The sequence below is a fragment of the Psammomys obesus genome, unplaced genomic scaffold (genome assembly GCF_907164565.1).
Source record: "Psammomys obesus unplaced genomic scaffold, mPsaObe1.curated_primary_1811, whole genome shotgun sequence".
NCBI lineage: Eukaryota > Metazoa > Chordata > Mammalia > Rodentia > Muridae > Psammomys > Psammomys obesus.
The window spans coordinates 14,960,735-14,983,157 of NW_026596162.1; the positions used below are offsets into that span (position 1 = coordinate 14,960,735).

The 22,423-nt window shown below is 47.3% G+C and overlaps 1 protein-coding gene across 1 annotated transcript in view; it reads right to left on the reverse strand.

The window, feature by feature from the left end:
- Nucleotides 1–502: 502 nt before the first annotated feature.
- Nucleotides 503–22,423, reverse strand: part of Shc3 (SHC adaptor protein 3) — a 131,696-nt gene continuing 109,775 nt past the window's right edge. The window contains exons 11-13 of the mRNA XM_055595140.1: nucleotides 19,393–19,688; nucleotides 7,587–7,751; nucleotides 503–1,730 (exon numbers count right to left, since the gene is read on the reverse strand). Coding sequence (XP_055451115.1) covers nucleotides 7,623–7,751; nucleotides 19,393–19,688 — 425 coding nt within the window. The 3' untranslated portion in view covers nucleotides 503–1,730; nucleotides 7,587–7,622. The remainder of the gene's footprint in view (nucleotides 1,731–7,586; nucleotides 7,752–19,392; nucleotides 19,689–22,423) is intronic.

Consider the following 22,423-nt stretch of genomic DNA (forward strand, 5'->3'; position numbering starts at 1 on the left):
AGGGCTCACTGTGTTTCATGTGGTAAGTTCTAGCCCCTAACCTGCATCCCACACAAAGAGGACCCATGTTTGGCTTGCTGTTCTGGTGAAGCCACAACAGTTGTTACAATCTGTCGTGAAAATCCCCTGTGCAGCCTTCTCACCATCTGGTTCCTCTGACCTGCCCCCGGCCACCTATGCTCCAGTCAATTGTTTCTGCCAAATTACTTTTTTTTTTCTTTTCCTCCTGAGAAAAAACAGAACACCTCCTTTCTAGAGAAAAGTTTCAGTCTTGTCCTCTTGTCTTCTGCGAACCGTTACAAGACCCAGGGCTAGTGAGCTGGCTCGGCAGACAACGGTACTTGCCGCCAAACTCAACGGCCTGAGTTCGATACCCAGGACCCACATGACAGGAGGAGAAAAGTGATGCCCACAAGTTGCCCTCTGACCTCTACCCATGCTTTATGGCACCCCCCACACAAGCATAAGCCCCATCATGCCCATCATGCAAACAAGAGACCCTTTTCACAGTAGCCTTTATTGCCAACAGACTTACACCTACAGTCACTGACACAATTAACTGTTTGAAAATGGTTTCTTCTCGCACTCTTTGAGCCATGGTTATCCTGTGTGCTGGGAGAGAGCCGTTCACAGAAAGGTGCATCTTAGAGAAAACGTCTAATTACATCGCTGGCTCCATGCTTTGGAAACTGTACGGACAAATGCAAAAACCTCATCACCCAAATGCTTTTAGTGTCTAAGTCGGGGGAGGGGGCAGAGGGGCTGCTATGGAATCAGAGGTGCATCGACGGCTGTGCGGATGATGAAGGCACACATTCCGGGACCTAGTCATAACCGGAAGAGCAGCAGTGTCTAGAGGAGTTGGCCTGCCACCTGCTACACCGGGGCCATGGGGAGGGGATGCTACTCACTGCCTCCTCATGCTCATCCCAGAAGCTCGGGTGTGATGTTTCAGGCCCACGGTGAAGGCCATGAGCCTGGAAGCAACATCACAGAGGTGAGGGAATCTAGACCAATTACCTTCACCTGTTATATCTTGGGACTCTCCAAATGTTCGTCAAATCATGTAAGTTTTATCGTAGAAAAATGGGAGAAAACTTGAAGTTGGTTTTATGGTTCTGCTCCTCATGGGTGACTTAGGGAGCCAATTCTATGCCAGTATCAAAGTAGAAAGGGAGGCTGGCTATATGCACAGACAGACTGCTGTTACAGCAATTGCTTGTGTTTCACAAAAGTTAACAGAAACAAAAAAAACCCCTCAAATATTCACATATCAATATGTATAACTGGCCATCCAGGTGCTTTTGAAAAGCTAGTAAATACCTTGTCACACATTACATTTACCGAGCCATCTCCGACATCCGGGGACTTTAGACGTTAAATGATTCACTCTGAATACAAAGAAATCCACATAATTTCACAATACGCAGAAACAAGTTACCCCCAAAAGTCAGCCGAACAGAGAAACACTCAATTGGCAACTCACACGTAGTGCTCAAAAGAAGAAAATGGAGGAAAAGGAACGCATTGTCCCGGGACGGGGTGGTCCGCTCGTCTCTGCCTTGGGAACTGTTGCGTGGCTCCAGCGTGAGTGACTTTGGTTGTGGTGAAGGTGTTTCCTCCAGCGTGAACCTCGGGCAGCTCAGGTTCAGGTTCACTCCACAGGCACGGTCCTCTACGGACAGTGGGCACGCAGAGCTGTTCGTTTCCTGCGCTTTCTCTCTTTCACCCTAAGAGAGGAATCATAGGTGTGTTTGGTGGGGGGCTGGGGGGACCTCAGGGACTCACTTACCCATCTGAGACAGCAGCGAGAGGAAAGGAGAGCTCACTCTCAGCCCAGTCTCCAGCGATCTGCTGACACCAGCAGTTCCCGTGAAGGGTTACAGCTTGAATTTTCGCACCCGTCTGCCTCCGGGCTCTACAGCGCCACCTACCGTGCAAAGCCTTCAGCACCCCAGCTCAGTCCTGAGCACTAAAAGGCCTCCCTCATCCCAACCAATGTGTGTGTGTGTTGGGGGCGGGGCTTCTACTAGATTATAAACAAGTCCCGGCAGGGCCTGCTACACAGAATACAAAATGCAAATGTGGCCAGGAAGGCTGGCAAGCCAAGTCAGGTTGTGCCTAGGCAGTACTGGACCAACAAAAGCTGAGGGGTCTGTGGGTGTTTCCCCTTCTCTTTTTCTTCTGTCCAACACCTGCCTCTTCCCTGTCTTCTGCTGGCTGCTCCCCACCTTCTGTTTAGTTCTGTGGAGACACATCCTCACACAGCCTAGGTTAGGCCTTGAACTGCTGAACCTCCAGCCTCCACTGCCCACGTGCTGGAGTTAGGGACGTGGACCACTTACACCTGGCTTGCTTTCCCTCCGTCACAGAGCTGACCTGCATGTGGACACACACGAGCTGAAGTGCACATTCCATCTGAACGGAAGAAAGTTTGTGTGTGTGTGTGTGTGTGTGTGTGTGTGTGTGTGTGTGTATGTGTGTGTGCGAAATACACACACGCAGTTCACGCTCAAAAGCCCTGGTATAAAGTTGCATTTTTTTTCCGGCTGCTATAAAATGTGCCAGTTTTAAAACTGTGCATTTGTTGCTTGCAAACTTATAAATATGTATAAACCCCATTATAAATAAATCTCGTCTGGCAGATGGCATTTTATCTCCCAGCCACAGTTGCAGAGAGTTAGAAGTACTTATTAATTCTCCATTTTTTAAATTCACAGCATGGACCTGGGATCTACAACATGGCGTGGTGTGAAAATTTCTTCAGAAAGGAGGGGAGGGGAGGGTGGGTCCACCAGTAAGTCAAGGAAGGGCTGAAAACCCACCGGTCAGTGTCAAAGCCAGGACCCTTGACTTAACATGCCCTCGTGCTGAAAAAGGCAAGTGTTCTATTCTCACACTAGGCTCTCAAGTCAAAAGCTCAAGGGGCAGAGCCCTGAAACTTATGTGTGGACCAGGCAGCTTCCGTGCCTGCCCCCTGCTCTGAGACTGATTATCACAAACACCAAACTCCACCCCAGAATGTCCCGGCTCACAGACTGTGCATGCAGATGTGCATGGTTGTACACAGGCCTGGGCAGAGCTCGCTGGAGACAGCTTCCATCCATGCTGGCTGTGGCAGAGCTCCTCCCTGCCCCACCCACGGGCTACTTCAGGTGTGTTCAGTTCTGCTCCCAGGCTCAACACAGGGTAGAAACGTGTTTCACAATGAAATCATTCCTTATCAGCTGCATCCCTCCTGACTACTGGGATCATTTTCAAAATAAGCTCTGTGTGCCCAAATCCCCTCTGGAGAGCTCCCTTTTGGTAGAATAGCAGCTAAGTCACCAACCACAAGTACTCTCTCTTTCACGAAAGTGACTCAGTCTTTTGTGTGTTTTGAAATGTGAAGCATGAGGAGAACGGGACTGCTTGTTGCTGCCATGGGGATGAGCTACACATTTGCGCCCCAAAGGATCTCAGTAAGTCCTGAATTCTTTTCTAGACCTAGCCTTGACCATCAGCCTGGCTCCTGCTTCTTCACCAAACAAACAAGAGCCTCCCAGACAAAGCCAAGATTTCTAGGTTTGTAATATGTTCCAGGAGTGGGGTTTATCTACATTCTCTTTCTTGGAAAACACTTCAAAAGTTTCACGAGAACTAGCACCACACAGATTTTTCTGGGTGCATGATCTCCTCTTTCTACTTAAAATCTGGCTGTTGCCACCCCCAGAAGCAGTTTCTAGATGGCATTGCCACCTTGGGTCAATGGGGGAAGCCGTGGGGTGTGGCGCAAGCCATGGCTTCAGAGAACCCACCATTCAGAAAGAGCCCATACTGTTCTAGGCATGCTGGGGCTGAGCTTCATGGAGGTGACCACTGCCGCACTACTGTCTCAGGGAAGCTGGGTTTCTACTCAACTCACTCGTACAAGAAGAAAATGTGGTATCGTCTCTAACTTGGAAATAAGCTGTCCATTCCACTCCCATAGGAAGCCAGGTGCTGCATGCTGCCATGGGAAAGCTTTCCTTTGAAAGAGGGGCCATCTTCAGGACACCAGGATGGACACAGAGCCTGGACATGGGCTCACTGTGGCCTGAAGCCCACGGGCTGTAGGGAATTCATTCTCCCTTGTCCTTTCCTTCCTTCCAACCTAAGCTTTACCTTCTGGTCATGGTGTATCACAGCCTTTACTTAGAACTGCCTTTGTTGCTAGGAGAACCTCACAGTTGCCACGTGTGGCCTACTTGGCATCACCCATTTTGTCCACCATCTGAGGTGGCCCATTACAGAAAGCTGCTCATCAAGACTGAGCTCTTGGTCCTTTAAATACAAAAAGAACACCATGGTAACACAAGGATAGCTGGAAGATCGAGCCATTTGACTGTGCTGTTAGCAGACTGCACACCTTATGGTGGAAGGAGAAGTTCAAGAATCAGAGCCAGCCCAGACCAGGATGAGCAGCCCCGTAAGAGGCTGACGGCCCCACCCGCATGGAGAACTATTTGAAGCACAGCTAACTCTCCCAGAAGGGCAAAGGATGGCTTCAGAGCCACTGTGTAAGAGCAGACAGAGGCTATTTTAAAACTATTGGGCCCATCATGTGCCACTAATCATTGCAGAGTGTTGGGTGGAGTAGTGGGGTATCCAAAAGAGCACAGGATCCAGGCACACTCCACACTCATGCCTGGCATAAACTCAGCCACTGTGCCCTGGGAGTTGAAACCCCTGCATGTGCAATATAGTGCCGTTCTGCCCAGAGTTGCTGCTCTGTGGCCTGCAACTCTGCTCTACCCAGGCAGATACGGGCTAGGAGCCAAGGCAGGAGGGGCTCAGGCTCACAGAGGAGGCTCTTTTGGGTTTGCCTCCAAACATTGGCCTCAAAGCCCTGGCTAGCCTGCAGCTGTGCAGAGAAAATGCTGAGTAACTACAGTGGCTCTGCTGTTAGCTAACCATGTGACCTGAAGCAGGCTCCATTTCTCAATGTGTAAATGAGGTTTGAGAGAATGTCTCATCACGTACACATTGTTTGTAGAAAGAAATGATACACTGCTGTAAGCTTGGACATGCTTTACAGAGATCACAGGCCAGAATATGGCTAAGATGTAAACCTCTGGAGTCTGCCAGGTGTCTAAAAGGCTCCCCTAAACACATGCCCAGTCCTGTAGTCTGAGATCAAAATTACATGTTTTGGATTAAAGCTGGAAAGAAAAACATTGGCCCCAATAATTTTAATTTTCTACATTGGTTCCTATAAGTCCTACCACACTCAGACTCAACACTGACTTCAGAGACCACAAATACGTTATTTCTGAGTACGAATTTTTAACTTCCCTGGAGAGGGGAATGAAGTAGACCACAAAGTTGAGGTGCTCATGGTCTGGCACACTTTACTCGTGACTCAAGTACAAAGTATTACAGACTTGCCCAAGTAGGGAATTCAAGAATGGTTATTTTCATATTTTTTGTATGTGCTGTACATTCCCACACAGGAGCAGCAGGACTGTGTGTGTGTGTGTGTGTGTGTGTGTGTGCGCGCGCGCGCGCACGCGCTCTCTCTCACAGGGCACATCCTCTTGAGGGGCAGAGCACAGGGTGACTCTTGGGACACCTCAGAGCCTATGTATGGGGCAGGGCAAGTGTCTGAGTCAGGGGTTGCCAGCATATCTGATGGTTTCCAGGGCTTCGTCTACCCTGTGTCTGTCACCAGCACCGTTCTGGAAGCAGCAGGGCAGGGAGTGCTGACACTAGAAGCCTGGTTCTACTGCCATCTTGGATACAGTGGGCCCTCAAAGAGGAAAAACTGCAAAGAGGTCGTCTACAGAGCCTGGGCTCTGCCCCACCCCGCCTCGGCCATCAGCATCCAAGACTACACAGCAGCAAGAGCGCGCACACCATTAGAGCCATGGGGAACCCTGACTGGCCCAGTGCCAAGTCTCCCCTTACCTGCTCCTTTAAAAATATGATTTATTTGTGTTTATATGTGTGCATGTTTCAGCTGGCAAGTGTTTATGTGCATGGCGTGCCTGCTTGGTGCCTTTGGAGGCCAGAAGAGGGTAGATAGCCTGGGACAGCTGCCAACTGCTGTGTGGGCACTGAGAATTGAAATTGAGCCCCTGGAAGAGAAGCCAGTGCTCTTAACCGTGGAGCCATACACCCCCTACACACACACCCCCCCCCCCCCCCACACACACACACGTTCCCTAAAAAACATCCTACTAAAAAAAAAAAATCCAATTTAGGATCTCCCAACCCTACAGTGTACAGAGTCCCGTTGCGGGGCCAGGGTGCCACCTCGTGGGGATCAGTCCCCAGGTCGCAGTCTTAGGGAGGCACCAACCAACAAATGCAACATTTGTTTGTTAAGTCGCACGTGCTCGTAGCCCAGATGTTCTTTCAGAAGGTGGAGACACAGGCAACTTTGAAACACAAAGTCCCCCATCATGAAACAACGGCTTCTGAGCTGGTAGGAAGGGGGTCAGGACAGAGGGCCATGGGCGTGGTCCCTTTTCATGGGGCTACTGAGAAGATGTGGAGGGGAGACAGGGAGTCTCGCCATCCCTCCCTCACTCTAGCTGGTTCCAAAGACTCTGGAGCACAGTACTGAGCACACACGGACCTGGGAAGAGCACCCAGTGGGTGTGTCTCCAAGGCTCAGTTCTGGGCAGAAGCTGGTACAGGCCTCTTACACATGGTTTTTGCTCTACTGAATACAAGAGGTAGGTGGGAGGTCCCCATACCAGGCCATGATGGACATACAGACCAAGGACACACCCATCCTGCCTTCCACAGACATTCATTCCCTCACTATACTGATGAAACAAAGAAAGCATTTGTCAGTCAGACATTTTATGTCTTATCTTGTATCATATTTGGCCTCAAATGGGTCCCCCAAATACACACACACACACACACACACACACACACACACACACACACACACCTGAGGTCAAAGGTTATGGGTCTCCATGCTGAACTATGACCCAAATGAGCCAGAGCACTGCCTGCTTTGGAGTAAAGCCTCAGTGGCTCAGCCTGTGGCAGGAAAACCACTCATATGACATCAATCTAGGGGCACAGGAGGCAGCATCCAGCAGGCCAGAGAAGGCTCCTCCCTCCAGGAGCTGCCGCCCAGAGCCAGCACACACGCAGAACTGGAGGGCCAGGGGCAGATGTTTGGGCAGCACGCTGCCCATCTACCACAGTTCTGTTTGTCCTGGAGCTGCCAGCGCACCTGTGTCCGAGTAGTGTGCATATCTGGAACTGCGGTTACTCCTTCCTAGCTAAATTTCCCAGGAGAATGGCTCAGTTGAATTAAAACTTTTGCCTGAACAACTACAGTCAAACTTGCCTCTGACTAAAGACATACAGCATACAGCATTAGTCTCGCACATCTTCTTTAGCCTTAAAAATATAATTATCGGGGTCATTTATATAGGACGTGTGGGCATATACACCTCTAATATGAATCTGAGATGTGTGGACCATGTTTACGGAATTTGAACTTGAAGGGAACCTCCCTTGGGGGCTGTTGAAGAAGGTGGCAGCCACAGACAGCCACCCCAGTCCCCACAGGCTGAGAGCAGTGGAGCACAGGTCCCCCTGACCTGGCACAAGGCATGGGGGCGGGGTGCTGGGCCAGCTCAGTGTTTCCTCTCCACTGGTTGCTGGAGGCAAAGCTCACTCCCGGCAGAGACGATGGGCAGGCTGCTCTCAAGGTGGTAGTTGATGAGGTGACTGATGCTGTCGAAGACCCGGTCCTTCGTCCGTATCTGTGAGGATGAAATGAAGGAGAGGTTGAGCTGGTACCACAGGCAGGAAAGACAGAACACTTTGCAGTAGAGCTACCTGGGACATCTGACGGAGGAAGGCAAGGGGAGGAGCAGGCTTCTGGGGCCTGAGACCTCGCTGTGACTCAGAGGCAATCTCTGTCAGACCGTGGTCGCTGACAGCAGCTGGTCTGTTTAGTCTGCTTCACCTACCTGCCCCTCTGAGGCAGTCTCTAAATATTGCAAGCCCCTGCCCTGTGGACACTGCCTACCTCATTCCCTCTGTCCTGGGCCACACTGGGACAACAGAATGGAAGTCCCAGCTAAGGAAGAGAAGAAAATGCAATAAAATGCAAGTTCGGAAGGAAAACAAAACTGCCTCTGTTTACAGATTCTCTCACGACTGTGATAGAAAATGTGAACAGATACCAACAATGAAAATTACTTTTTTTTCAAACATCACATTTTTTTTTTTTTTTTTTTTTTTACTATTTATTCAATTTGTATCCCGGCTGTAGCCCCCTCCCTCATCCCCTTTCCTCCCAGTCCCACCCTTTCTCCCTTTTCATCCCCTATGTCCCTCTCCCCTAGTCCACTGATAGGGGAGGTCCTCCTCTCCTACTACCTGACCCTAGCCTATCAGGTCTCATCAGGACTGCCTGGATGCTCTTCCTCTGTGGCCTAGTAAGGACACTCTGCCAGGGGGAAGTGATCAAAGAGCAGGCAACCACGTTCACGTCAATGTCGTCTCTACTAGAAGACCCACATGGAGATGGAGCTGCCTATGGGCTGCTTCTGAGCAGGAGGCTTACATCCTCCTTATTCATGGCGTCTGGTTGATGCAACAGTCTCTGCAGGTCCCCTTGAGCCCAGATGTTTGGGCTTTGTTGGTCTCCTTGTTGGAGCTCCTGTCCCCAGCACCTTTTTGCCTTCTCATGCCTGGCTTGTAGGCCACACCAGGGCAGGCTGTAGTAAGGAGCCTCTGTGCCCCACCGTGAAATCCCTCAGGACCCATTGTCCTTAGAAACTGAAGGGTCCTTGCTTCAGGATTCCTTCATGCTGTGTGTGGTAGCTGTCTCTTCTGTGCAGCTCCTTGAGAGCTGTGAAGGCTCTCTCTCTCTCTCTCTTTCTTTCTCTCTCTCTCTCACGCACACAAACACACTCTCTCTCTCTCTCCATGACCTTATCCTGTTGCCTCTGGACCGATGTGCTCTCTAACGCTCTGCCCTCCCATGTCAAGGTCTGGTAATGGCTGCCCGTGTCCCTTGGCTCTCTCACCTAACAATGGGGACTCCCACCTCGGCTTTCCTTCTCTACGAACCCACTGTTCTCCATCACATTTATGATGCTGTGGACACAGTTGCTCCCCTGCTCCATCTGGGGGATGATGGCAGACCCTATGCACTCTTGTTTTTTTTCTGAAAACCAGCTAGCCATGAAAATCCCGTCACAGGCAGTTCCGTCGTGAAAATGGTATCTCAAGAGCCCTATGGCTGGAGAAAATACCAGCCTCTTGGGCTGAGAAAATGACTCAGCAGCTCTCCCTGTGCCCCACAAAACCTTACTGCAGGCCATACCCCCGCTTCAGAGCCCAGGAGACCTGAGAGGGTGTGTGCTGTCTCTGTGAGGCCTGGGGGTTGGCTGCCATCTGACCAGAGGGGGAGGAAAGCTCAGGGAAACCTTGTTTTCCGTGAGCAGTGGGGAAGCAGAGATCACTACCCAAAGGGCCTCCAACTCTCTCTCCCACCATGCTCTCAGTGATCACAGATCGTGTCAGAGCCACAGGCAGAGGGAAGGCCCACGGAGCCCACAACTGCCCCTTCGTGAAACTCCACAAGCTCAGTCAAGGTGGAGAACAGGAAGTGGCCTCTCCCTGCACGCAGGCTGTCCTGGGGAAGAGAGTCAGGGCAGGATGCCAGCCTGTTTGAAAGTGTTTCAGGTGAGGCACCTCTCCAGCACCCACGAGGCAGAACTTGTGCTTTTATTGTCCCCTTGTGGCCACAAGCATGCGCTGTTGGGGAAATCTTTGGGGGTGGGGGGATCCTTCAACACTGTCTGTGGCGCCTGGGCAGGTTTTGTTCCTGGACAGCAGCTCTGTCACTCAGAAGCTACATGGATGCCAGCCCAGCAGGAAGAGGAGAGGGGGCAGGCCCATAGCACTGCAGGAGCTCCATGGCCTTTCCCAAAACAGGATGGCCAAATGCTCCTTGCCACCCAGGACTTTCCTTGACACTGAAGTCACCCTAGCCCAGGGCCAGCAGGGGCTTGCACAATCGCAAGAGGGTGGAACCTTCATCTCTGTTTCTGGATAGTGACTTGAGTTTAGTCCTAGTGATAGCCATCACCAGAAACCAGTGACAGCCAGCAAGGATGGCACGCAGGCCATCAGAAGCGGACCTCCAAAGTAGTAGGCACCCAAGCAGGACCTTGCCTAACTTCAGTGCCAGTCAAGCAGTGGACAGCGCTGTGGAATCCACAGCTGGGAAGAAGATGCCCAACACTGCGTTGCCAGGGGAGGCACATGCCAGGACACACACACATGGCAGGGAGACAGGGATCTGGGCAACCATGGCCTCCTCACAGCCTTCCTTGTGGCTTGGTGGCGTGTCCCAGCGACTGATAGACCTGAGTTCCAAGGCCATTTCTAGCCTGGCCTTCAGAACAGCTAAAGTATACAGACATCCTCAGTGTGGCGGGAAGTGTCGCAGAGGGACTCCACCGAGAACCTCAGAACCTTCTCTGGCCTGCATGGAGACCTCTACTGACTTCCTTCAGTCCAGTCTCCCTTCCTCCAGTCCGGTCTCCCTTCCACTGCTAATTCCACAGGACAGTTGGGCTGCAGACATGGAACACACAGCTTCCACCCTCCACCCATTCCTCTTTGTTTATGCCTTCAGAGAAGAAGGCAGAGGATAAGTATCCAGAGAAATGAAACAAGGTGCCCTCAAGAGAACAACAGTGAGTCCAGCTAAGGCACTTCTGGGAAGCACTGGAATTCTTCCCCTTCCCTGAGTCAGATACCCTAAGCCATGTACTTCCAAGCTCTGCCTGTTTGCACTCTCTCTCTCAATCTCTCTCTCTCTTTCTTTCTCTTCCCCCTCCCCCCTCCCTCTCCTTCTGATGTCAGGGATGGACACAAGGGAAAGAGAGCCGAGCTATGACAGCAAGGAGACCAAGACCACAAAACCCAACACAGCATTCTCTTCCTAGATACCACCATGAGCGTGTGCCAAAACAGCGCCCCACAAAGGGAGCAGACCAATCTCAACTCAGAGGACAAATTGGAAAACAGAGAAAGACTCAACCCACATCGATAGCATAGAAAACAAAAGAGCTGCTATGTCCGCCAAAGACAAAACGCATAAAAAAAATTCAAGGGTTAACAACTGTTTTGGAAATTAAATAATCTATTTGTAAAGGCATGTAGATATGCACTTATATGCCATAGAGAGAGACAATGTTGACATGGTTGTGGAGAAATGCTCCAAAGAAGCAGACACTTGAGAGAAAGATAAGTCTTTGCAGTAAGTTTCTTTCTTAATGGTGGAGATACACACCAAAAAAGAATTTTTAAGCAAAACGAAATACACTACAAAATATTTGAAATACTTCTCCCTTTCCTTAATTCCCATTCATTTTCCTTCTTGGGAAATCAATACAAAACAAAGGCAAGAAAGATGCCCCGTTACAGGGGTGGGGCTAACCACAGTGGCCCAACGGGGTCACAGCAGGGGGCGGGAGTACCTGTGCAGGTGGACTAGCAGAGGGGCAGAGGACAAGAGGAGACACAGGAAGACCTAGCGGCTGTGGAAGTGACATCACTGCTTCACAGCTTAGTAGTCGAAGGCTCTAGTGTGCGCTTGGAAGCCTTCAGTGCCGGAGGCTCCGTGAGCCAAGCCTACAGAGGACCTGGACATGAGTGCTGCCAGTTTCTCCCAGTGCAAGGATGGTGTTCATGCCACCGTGCCGGCCCTGCCTGGCCCAAAGAATGAATCAACCACGAGTGACTCAGGGGGTAATTTTAGACATCCACAGGCTGGCAGAATGATTCAGGTGCTGAGAGAGCCATCTCTGAGTCCTCTCCCACAACCTCTGTCACCAGCTCTTCTCAACGCTATTTTAGAGTCCCTGGCTCCAACACCCCCACACCAAGGCACGGAGCTGTTTTGGGTGGTTCCCCCAGTGACCTCAGCACACAGCAAGAAAACTCAGAGGCTGCTAGACTCTGGAGTAAATTTAGACTCAGACCGTTTTTTGTTTTTTTTTTTGTTTTTTTTTTTTTTCATCCTTCTTTCTCTGAGTAATCTAGCTTGCCAAGCTTCCCCCTTTATAGTCAGGGACCAGGCAATTACCATGAAAATCAGATGAATAAATATTGAAGAGAACGCGTTCCGCGTCTATTTCAGTGTCCTCACAGCAAGGAGGCAACTTTACATTTTTAATTAAGTCTTTCATTTCCATCTTCTTTTCAGCTAAAGCTATCCTCTGTAGGATCAATTAAACCAGATAATCAGATCCAGCTAAAAGCCCCCCAAAAGAATAGTCATCAGTGGGTATGACTTAACAAGCATTCTTGATGGTCCTGCAAATCTCACTCCAGAATTAAAACTGTATGATAGCACAGCCTTGGGGATCAGCTCCTGTGAACACCTTGTCACAATTCCATTTCCTCGTTTTCTGCATACCTTGGCACAAGCTTGTGGAAGTATAATAAAATATTGTTAGTAGGGTGTGATGGTTGGTTTTAATTGCTAACCTGACACAAGCTACAGTGGCCTGAGACTGTCTAGATCATGTTAGCCTGTGGGTGTGTCCATGGGTGATTATCTTGATTATGATAATTGATGAGGGCAGATCCGCCCACCGTGGGCAGCCCTATTCCCTTGGAAGGGAATTCTGGATTGTATAGGAGTAGCGAAAGAAAGCTGGCACAAGTGTGAGCGCATTAACTCACTACTCTCTGCCCTTGCCCATGGATGTCAAGACACAGAGCATGTCTATTAAAATAATTCTTTGGTGTATAAAAACTTAGCAGAAACATTTCATCATCTTTGTCTACGTGATGACATACGAAGCCAGACATTTTTTTTATAAAACATTTCATGTTTTAAATACCAATTTTCAAGTGAAATATTTATATTCTCACAGAATTCTTAGAGATTTTTTTTTTCTGCTATTTTTCTTTTGGATAACCACAACTGAATTGCTGCAAGGCCTGTGCAGGAAGGAAGAACTCTGGGATGCCTCTGTCTAGGTAATCTTGTTTGTGGCTCTACAACAACATTCATCGTAGCTCATCCTTAGTGTCAGCTATGTACACGCACACACCTGTAGAGGGCATGAGGCCCTCCCTCGTGCTTACAGATGAGCACTAAGGAAACAGAAGGAAAGAGATGTTTACCTGTTTTCCACCCAGAGAGCCAGGAATGGATAGAGTTTGTAGCCTGATGATTTCTGCTATATATAGGGCCAAGCCTCATCCAAATCCCCAAAGCATTATGCTTATTTATCCAAGACTCATCCTCTCTCGGTCTTGAGCATTGCTCCTCATCAATAAAGCCCATCCTTAGGGGAGATGTCACTAGCACTTTACAGCAACCTGCATCACTTAGAGCTACCTTAGAGCCAGGCCAGTGCTGACTCCACAGGCATTACATTATGTTTACCTCAGTCTTTCTCCCTAGACCCTTATCTTGAGCATAGTTTCTGAGCCAGTAGAACCCATCTTACTGGTAGAGGATCCATGTACTTTGTAAATGGCTTCCGTGTAAACATGTCTTAAGCTTTGTTGTACACACAGGATTGAGTTACTTGTGATCAGGAAACTTTTTTCCCCCAAAGTTAGGCTGCGTTTAAATATGGCTGACACAAATCACATGAGGTCAGACTGTAGAAGTCTGAACAGCACCAGCTAACTAACTAAATCTAATTCCCCAGGCTTATCCCCAGCCTGACAGTAGACCATCTCCTTCCTTTCTGCCCCCACTCCCAGGGGATCAAGCTGATCCTCTCACACAGCCTTCCTTCCTCACTCAACCCCTTTGTCTCACTGGCCAACACCCAAGGAAACCTGCTAGCCATGCTGGCCAAAGGAACAGATAGGTAGGTAATGTCACTTTCCTCTCATCCTGCAATTCCAATTCCCCAGGCTCATCTCAGCCCTGTAGCAGGCCAGCTGCAGGGCCCTGTCTTCCCTCTCTTTCTCCATCCCCTGTGGACTCCACAGATCCTGTGGCAGGCATAACTTCCCCCTCTTCTGTAGACCTTCTCAGCCTCCTGCCCTTCAAGTCCATCACCATTGTCGTGTGTCATCTCTACACCTAGAAACAAGTGCTACAGGGGATCCCCAGTGGTTGGGATGGGTAGGGACCAAGAAGTACTCCATACCAGGCAAAAGACAGTTACTACATACTCCTAAGATCCAGGGAAGGAAACAGAAACCAAGAACCAAGAAGGCCACCCAACAAAGACAAGAGCACATATCAGCGCCTGGAATTACAGTCAACCCAAATCCATATGCCTAGACTCCAGCATAAAGGCACAACCAATAACATCCAGGACAGTATGTCTCTACAAAGAGCTAAGCATCCCTACCACAACAGGCCCTGAGAAATGAAACATAGCTGAAGCACAACACAGGGACTTCAAAATCATTACTATGAATATACTTAAGAAGAGGATATGAATAAATCCATTAATGAAATCTATGAAATTACAAAGAATAAAATGAAATTTAAAAACTGTCCAAGACATGAAAGTGCAAATAGAATCAATGAAGAAAACCTAAACTGAGAGGAAAATGAAAAGTTTAGAAACTCATTCAGAACCTCAGAGGCAAGCCTCACCAATAGAATGGAAGAAGAGATGGAAAAGAAAATCTCATTGCATTGAAGACAAGATAGAAGAAATGTATTCATCTGTCAAATAAAATGTTAAATCTAAAAAAACAAAACAAAACAAAAACAACAAAAACTTCTGGCTCAAAACATCCAGGAAATCTGGAACACTATGAAAAGACCAAGTCTACAAAGAATAGGGACAAAGAAAGATAAGAGACCCAGGTCAAAGTCACAGAAAATATTTTCAACAAAGTCATTGAAGAAAATTTCTCTAACCTAAAGACGGTGCCTATGAAGGTACAAGAAGCATACAGAACACCAAAATAGACTGAATAAGAAAATAAATTCACCACAAAACATAATCAAAACACTGAACATACAGAACAAAGAAGGAATATTAAAAGTTGCAAGGGAAAAAGATGAAGTAATATAAAAAGGTAGTTCCATTAGAATAGCAACTGACTTTTCAATGGAGACTCCAAGGCCAGAAGGGCCTGGATAGATGTACTGCAGATTCTAAGAGACCACAGATGTCAGCCCATACTACTATACACAGCAAAACTTTCAATCACAATGGATAGACATTCCATAATAAACCAGCTTAAGTAATATCTATCATACAGCTCTATAGAAAAACTTCAACCATACCCAAGAAAACACAAAGAAAAGATATTCTCAAACCAGCAAATCAAAAGGAGGGAAGATCCAAACCACCACAACAAAATAACAGGAATCTATAAACACTTCACATTAATGACTCTCACTATGAATGCCCTCAATTCCCCAATAAAAAGACACAGACTAACACATTAGTCATGAGAATGGGATCCATCCTTCTACTGCATCCGAGAAACACACCTTACCATCAAGGATAGACATCAACTTGGAATAATGGGTTAGAAAAAGATAGTCCAAGCAAACAGACCCAAGAAACCAGCTGGCATAGTCATTTTTAATATCTGACAAAATAGATTTCAAACCAAAATTAATCTAAAGAGACAGGGGAGACTATGTATTCATCGGGGGGGGGAATCTATCAAAAGAATATTATAATTCTAAACATTTGTGCACCAAATACAAGGACACACAAGATAACAGAAGAAACACTACTATAGTTAAAATCACATTATTGGCCCTTACATGGTGATAGTGGGAGAATTCAATACCTAACTGTTGTCAATAGACAGGTCATCCAGACAAAAACTAGACAGAGAAATTCGGAGCTGAATGATGTCGCAAATCAAATGGACCTAACAGATATTTGTAGATCATTTCACCCAAAGGAAAAAAAAAACCGTACACCTCCTTCTCAGAAGTCACCTCATGGAACCTTCTCCAAAATTGGCCACATGTTCAGACACAGATACAAGAAAACTAAAATAACACCCTGCATTCTGTCAGACCACCATGGATTAAAGCTGGATAGCAACAATAGAAAGTTTACAAACTCATGGAAACTGAACGACTCACTACTAAATGAAAAAAAAAAAATGGGTCAAGACTGATATTAAGAAAGAAATTTAAAACTTTTTAGGACTGAATGAAAATGAAAGGACAACATATACAAATTTATGGACCCAGAGAGATCTCATTTTAGTAACTTGACAGCACACCTGAAAGGTCTAGAGCAAAAAAGAAGAAATAGTGTCCAAAAGGAGTAGATGGCAAGAAATAAACTAAGGATGGGAATCAATAAAAGAACACTACAAAGAATCACTGGAACGAAGAGTTGGGTCTTTGAGAAAAGCAGTAAAATCAACAAACCCTTAGCCACATTAACTAAAAGACAGATGGAGAAAACCAGATTACCAATATTAGAGTCGGAGGAGGAGACATAACAACAGACACTCAGGAAATCAAGGGAATCATAAAGATACACTTTAAAAACATGTACTCAAAGAAATCCTAAAGGAAACAGATAGTTTTCTTGATATATACCACCCACTAAAGTTAAATCAAGATCAGATAAGCAATTTTAACACTTCTAACCACCACATGGCACAAACATAATAAATAAATGTAGTAAAAGGAAATGTTACTAATACATTTTATTGTGTATTTGTAAAAACTGCATTTATAAAATAAATAAAATAAAATCCAAAGAAAGATGAATGTCTGAGAATAGCAAAGATAGTTTTGGAAGAGCCCTAACAGGGGCAGGCATGCCAAACACGGCTCTGGTGGGCCCTGCCCTTCCCCCATTCCCTTTTTCTTTCTAAAACCCATTAGATTACAGTCCTAAAGCTGGCCACCAAGGCCTATTCCCTTATTTGGTCACTTCCTCCCCACGAGGCTGACTACCAAGATGCAGGTATCAAAGTATTGAAGTCCAGCAATCAAACGCCCCCTTAGGCTCATCTAATTAACATGCTCAATCAAAACAAACCAACTCATCCTAACACAGGTTTCCCCCCCTTTTCCTTTTATAAACTGCCACTTGCAGTTATAAAGGTCCTCTGACCTCTATACACACCCACACTCACAGCTGAACACAGCCACACTATATTCATATATACATATACATGTGTATACATATATGTTATATGTTTGCAAGCTTCTAAAAGAAACAAGCACTAAGATATACCACAGATAAGGTGTATGTATAAAAGAAAAGAACTTCACAGAAGAAGACAAGAAAAGAAGTCACCACACTCATGGTGTTCCATACTTGGGGCCATGACTGCCCCACAGGGACAAATGCTTCCAGACTGCCAAGGGCTGATGTGTTTAGACATCTCATTCTGAATTCAGATTCAGGGTAGGGGTCCCTGAATCACATCAGTGACCCCTACCCTCTTCTGCGCCCCAACCAAACAGTCCAACCAAACACTCGGGCTCCAATTCTACCCACACATCACTGATCTAATTCTGTTAAGTATTTCCACCTTACCTTTTGTTTTCACTGGATGAGAGGCTTTAAAATAACAGCCTTGGCATTTGCTCAATGGTTAAGTTGATTAAATTGCACTTACTGAACTTGGCAATTATTGGGCTGTGCTCAATACACTTATTGATTGGCAGATGGACAAGTCAGGCAATCCTTCAGAACTCAAGAGAGAATTGCACCACCATGTCAGGAGGCTGAACCTCTCTGACCTGAAAAACATGAGTTAATTAACGAGGCATTGCCTGCAGCCCAGCATACTTCATAGCCTGCAAGAAAACCTAGAGACTCCAGCTTGGGAACTATTTATTATTGATATAAGTAGTGATACCCAGTAGATTTTAACTTCCATGTTTACTGTGAATATTTTAGGAATGAATAGTGTTGTTGCTATTGCTGTATTATACATGTATGTGTGAGTGAGAGATAGAGACTGAGAGAGAGACAGGCAGAGAGACAGAGAGAGGGAGAGAGACGTGGGGGGTATTGTATGTGAGCCTGTCACAGTATGCATGTGGAGATGAGAGGACAACCTTGAGTGTCAGCCCTCATCTTCCACCTTGTCTGGGACTCTTGTTGAGATCTCTCATTGTTCACACCTAGTAGCTTCCAGGGAGTCTCTGGTCTCTGTCTCTGTGCTGACTAGTAGAAGTCATCTGAGGGGAGGGAACCTCAAATTAAAATGCCTCCTTAAGATCAGGCTGTAGGCAAATGGGTTAGTAATTTTCTTAATTAGTGATTTATGGGGGAGGCCCCAGCCTGTTATGAGTAGTGCCACTCCTGGGCTGGTGGTCTTCGATTTTATAAGAAAGCAGGTGGAACAAGCAATGAGGAGCAAGCCAGTAAGCAGCACCCTCCATGGCCTCTGCATCAGCTCCTGCCTCCAGGTTCCTCCTGTTTGAGTTCCTGTCCTGGCTTCCTTCAGTGATGTGGAAGAAGTGTAAACCAAATAAACCCTTTCCTTCCCAGACTGCTTTTGGTCATGGTGCTTCATCAGAGGAAGAACCCGGACTAAGGCAGCCTGCTATCTCAGTGTGAGCGCATTAGGATTCCAGACACTCCCACATCTGGCTTTCATGTGGATTCTAGAGAGTCAAACTCCCGTCTTTGTGCTTGTATAGTGCAGTGGCTCAAATGAAAAGTAGGCTCCTCCATAAGCTCATGTGTTTGAACATCTGGTGATGCTGTTTGGGGAGGTTGTGCAACCTCTGGGCAGTGCAGCCTTTCTGAGGAAGTACATCACTGGGGGAGGGAGGGGACGGGCTTTTGAGACTTTCTATAGCCTCAGTCAGTGTACTTCTGGTTCGCTCCTGTGCCCTGTTGTGTGGACAAAATGTGACCAGCCGGCTTCTCACTCCTGCTGCCATGCCATCCCCACCATTGTGGACTCTCCCCCGCCAACTGTAAGGCAGAATAAACCTCCCTTAAGTTGGTTTTGGTCATGGCATTTTATCACAGCAACTGAAAAGTAACTAATACACAAGGCAAGCTCTTTACCAACAGAACATCTCCCAAGCCCCTCTTCCATTATCTTTTAACAGAAGGATTATTATTAAACTTTTATTTATGTGTGTGTATACACACACACAATCATGGGTGCCTGTGGATTCCCCTGAACCTGGTGTTAGAGGAGGTTGTGAACCACCAAATGTGGGTGCTGGGAACCAAGCTCAGGTCCTCTGCAAGAGCAGCACACATTTCTTTACCTTAAAGGACATGAAGACCAAAGCTTTTATCCTGGACTATGATAATTTTCCAAGTTTTATAACTCACAGTAACACCTGTCGCGTAAGTCTCCTGTCCCTGACAGGAACCTGTGGATAGAGGAGGCAGTGTGGATGTGGTTCCACACGAGGCCCAGAAACTAGAAACGGTTAAAGGTAGTCATGAGCCTACTGGAAGGTGCCTGCCCATGCCTCACCGTGCCTTCTGGGTCCACCAGCAGCAGGTGCTTGGCTTGGCCATTGTGCATCCCCGTGAGAACAAAGGAGCCAGGGTTAGTGGTACTCTTTCTGACGAGGAAGTCTCCATCTTCCTGCAGCAGTGCCTCTGCCTCCTTCCTGCTCATCTCCCCTTGGTACCAGGGCTCAGCATTAAGCTCCTCCAGCATCTTGGCATCTGGGGCTCTGGGTGAGACAGGGCTGATGCACTCCACAGACGCTGCTTTGCTCAACATGGGCCCCAGAGACTGGTTCTTGAGAGCATCTTCAAAAGGCTCTGTCAACAACATACGACAGCAACAAATCAATCCCGGAAGAGGGAGCAGTAAAAATAGAGTGAGAGAGGAGAATTAAAATGTAACTCTTGATGGAGGCTGGCAACAGAGATGGATCATCAGAACTAGAATTTAAATGCACCACCCAAATTTTGGCATGATTCTTTGGTGAGTCTACTCTCCAGACAGCTGGAGGTTGTGCCTGGTGCCAAGGATATTGGGCACACACTTTGTCTAACTGGATAGAAGGACTTCAGCGTTGCACACTGCAAGAGGGCAGGTACAACTTGCCATTTCGTACCACCTACCTTCTCTGAACAATTAGCCAGCCTCCTTACAAACCCTTGCGTACAAATTTGTCTACGCCAAAGAAAAAGACAAGCCATGAAACCTTGGTTCCACTAAAGCCCCAAAACACCACAGATTTACTTCAAAATCCCTGGTGCCTCTTGAGGAATTGCTCCAGGAGAGGAATTCTACTCCGCCCTGACCTTCCCTGGTATCTGAGAATTGTCATCACGCTTGGCTCAACCTGCTTTGCAACTGACTTCTTACTATGTAGCATACCAGAGAGTGCTCAGACCACTGTGAGTTACAGTGTATACAATGTATAAGTGCATCTAACTAAACGGAAGCATGCAAGTTTTCGGTAGGATGGGGACATGGGATATGCACTGAAAAAAAGGTATACAGTACCAGGTAAACACTGAGTAATTTGGGATCATGCCGCCTGCTTGCCACAATGCAAACGCAAGAAGAACTAGAATGTCCTTCTTGTGCCAAGCTCCACCCCAGAATCCCACATTGTTTCTGGATACTCTTTGGAGAAGAGAATACATCGAAGCAAAATTAGATCTTTTTGAGAACTGCTAAGTCTTTTACAAATGTGGAGAGGGAAAATAGCTTTCAAACCACTGGCTAAAGGCTAAACCACGAAGTTTTGGCTGTGCCGTGTGTGTTTATGTGTGTATGTGTGCACGTGCGTGAATGCAGGCGCCTCTGCAGGCTAGAGATCGATGCTGGGGCCCTTTTCAATTGCTCTTTGCCTTACTCTTTGAGGCAGGGTTTATCACTGAGCCTGGAGCTCCACCGGGCTGGCCACCGGCGTCCTCCTGTGTCCACCTTCCCAGGTGACACAGGTTACAGGTCTGTGCTCTCGCACTTGGCATTCTTATATGGGTTCTATAGGGTCAAACTCAGGCCCTTGTATTCGTGCCACAAGTACATGATTGATTGAATCACACCACCACCACCACCACCACCACCACAACCACCACCGCCACCAGCAGCTTTTCTTTTTAGCCCACTTTAAAAAAACCTGATTCTATGGAGTACTGAAAACCCGTGCTTTGCTGTCTCTGTGCCACCACAACATGCCGTCTCTACCACCAGCTTTTGCCACTACCATTACCAACATTTGCACACCACCATCATCATAGTCGCTGACATCGCCAGCAGCACCACCACCATTATGGACTCCACCAGATCGTCACCTCAGCAATCACTAACATCACCAGCAGTGCCACCACAGTGGCCCAGGAGAAGCCAACTGCAAAGACTTCCATGGTGCATCATCAAAACAAAACAAACCAACAACAACAACAAAACACCCGAGTCTATCCTCCCCTAGAAGACACTGTGGACAGCAGTGTTGGGCTGGCAGGGCTGCCCTTGACACAGGACGCTGCTACTCAGCCACTATGACTCTCTTTTTTCTCCTCCACAGCAAGGCGCCTCGTGCCTAATTTATGGACCAAGACCATAAATTAGGTAGAGAGTCCCAGCATGTGGCCAACAGTGCCTTAGTCTTCCTACCTCTCTTTAGCCCATCAACTTCTCCAAGAATGAAAACAGGAGAGTTTTCGGAGTTTCAGAGAAGGTACAGGGCTGGGAGATTAGCCTAGCTGGGAAAGTGCTGGCCTTGCAAGCATGAGGACCTGGATTCAGTCACCAATCCCCAATGCTGTCTAGCAATCTCCAGCAACTTCATTTCCACGGGAGCTGACGCCTTCCTCTGACCTCCACATTCTCCAAGCATGCATGTGGTGTGAATATATTTATACAGGCAAAACCACCAATTTTTACGTGGCAAAACCACATAATTTTTTTTAAAGCTTAAAAAAAAAAGCGAAAACAGCATGCAGGTTTGTGCTTGCAACCCCAGCAATGATGGGGTGAATATAGGCAGATCCATGGGCCCACTGGCCAGTCAAGATAATCCAGTTAGCAGTTCCAAGCCAAGTGAGAGATCTTCTCCTTAAAACAAGGGGGATGGCTCTTAAGGAATAGTGTGTGTGTGTATACCCACACCCACATACTTAAAATCCCCTCTCTCTTTCTGAATATATGTATATATGTATATATGTATGTTTATCCTCATGAGCTTCCAAAATTCTTTCCAAATTTCCTAACAGTTTCTACTCATTCCATTTTAGTTCATGAATTGCATGCTTTTCTCTAACTATATCCCGAAGAGCAAGTCCACATGACAGCATCAGCCTACAGTGCCAAGTCCAGTGGGTCCCTTCATCCTGCTCTCCAGCTTCTGCCTCCCCCGACAGCCTGTGGATGGTTGTCTAGACCCCACCAGAGGAAGGCCGTCTGTTTCAATGCTCCTGTATAATTTCAGTAACTAGGAAAGGATCTGACACATGGTAAGCACTGGACACATTTTTGGAGAAGGTTAGGAAGAAGAATGAGAGCAAGTAGATAGAGCAGGGGAAGGAAAGGGGAAGCA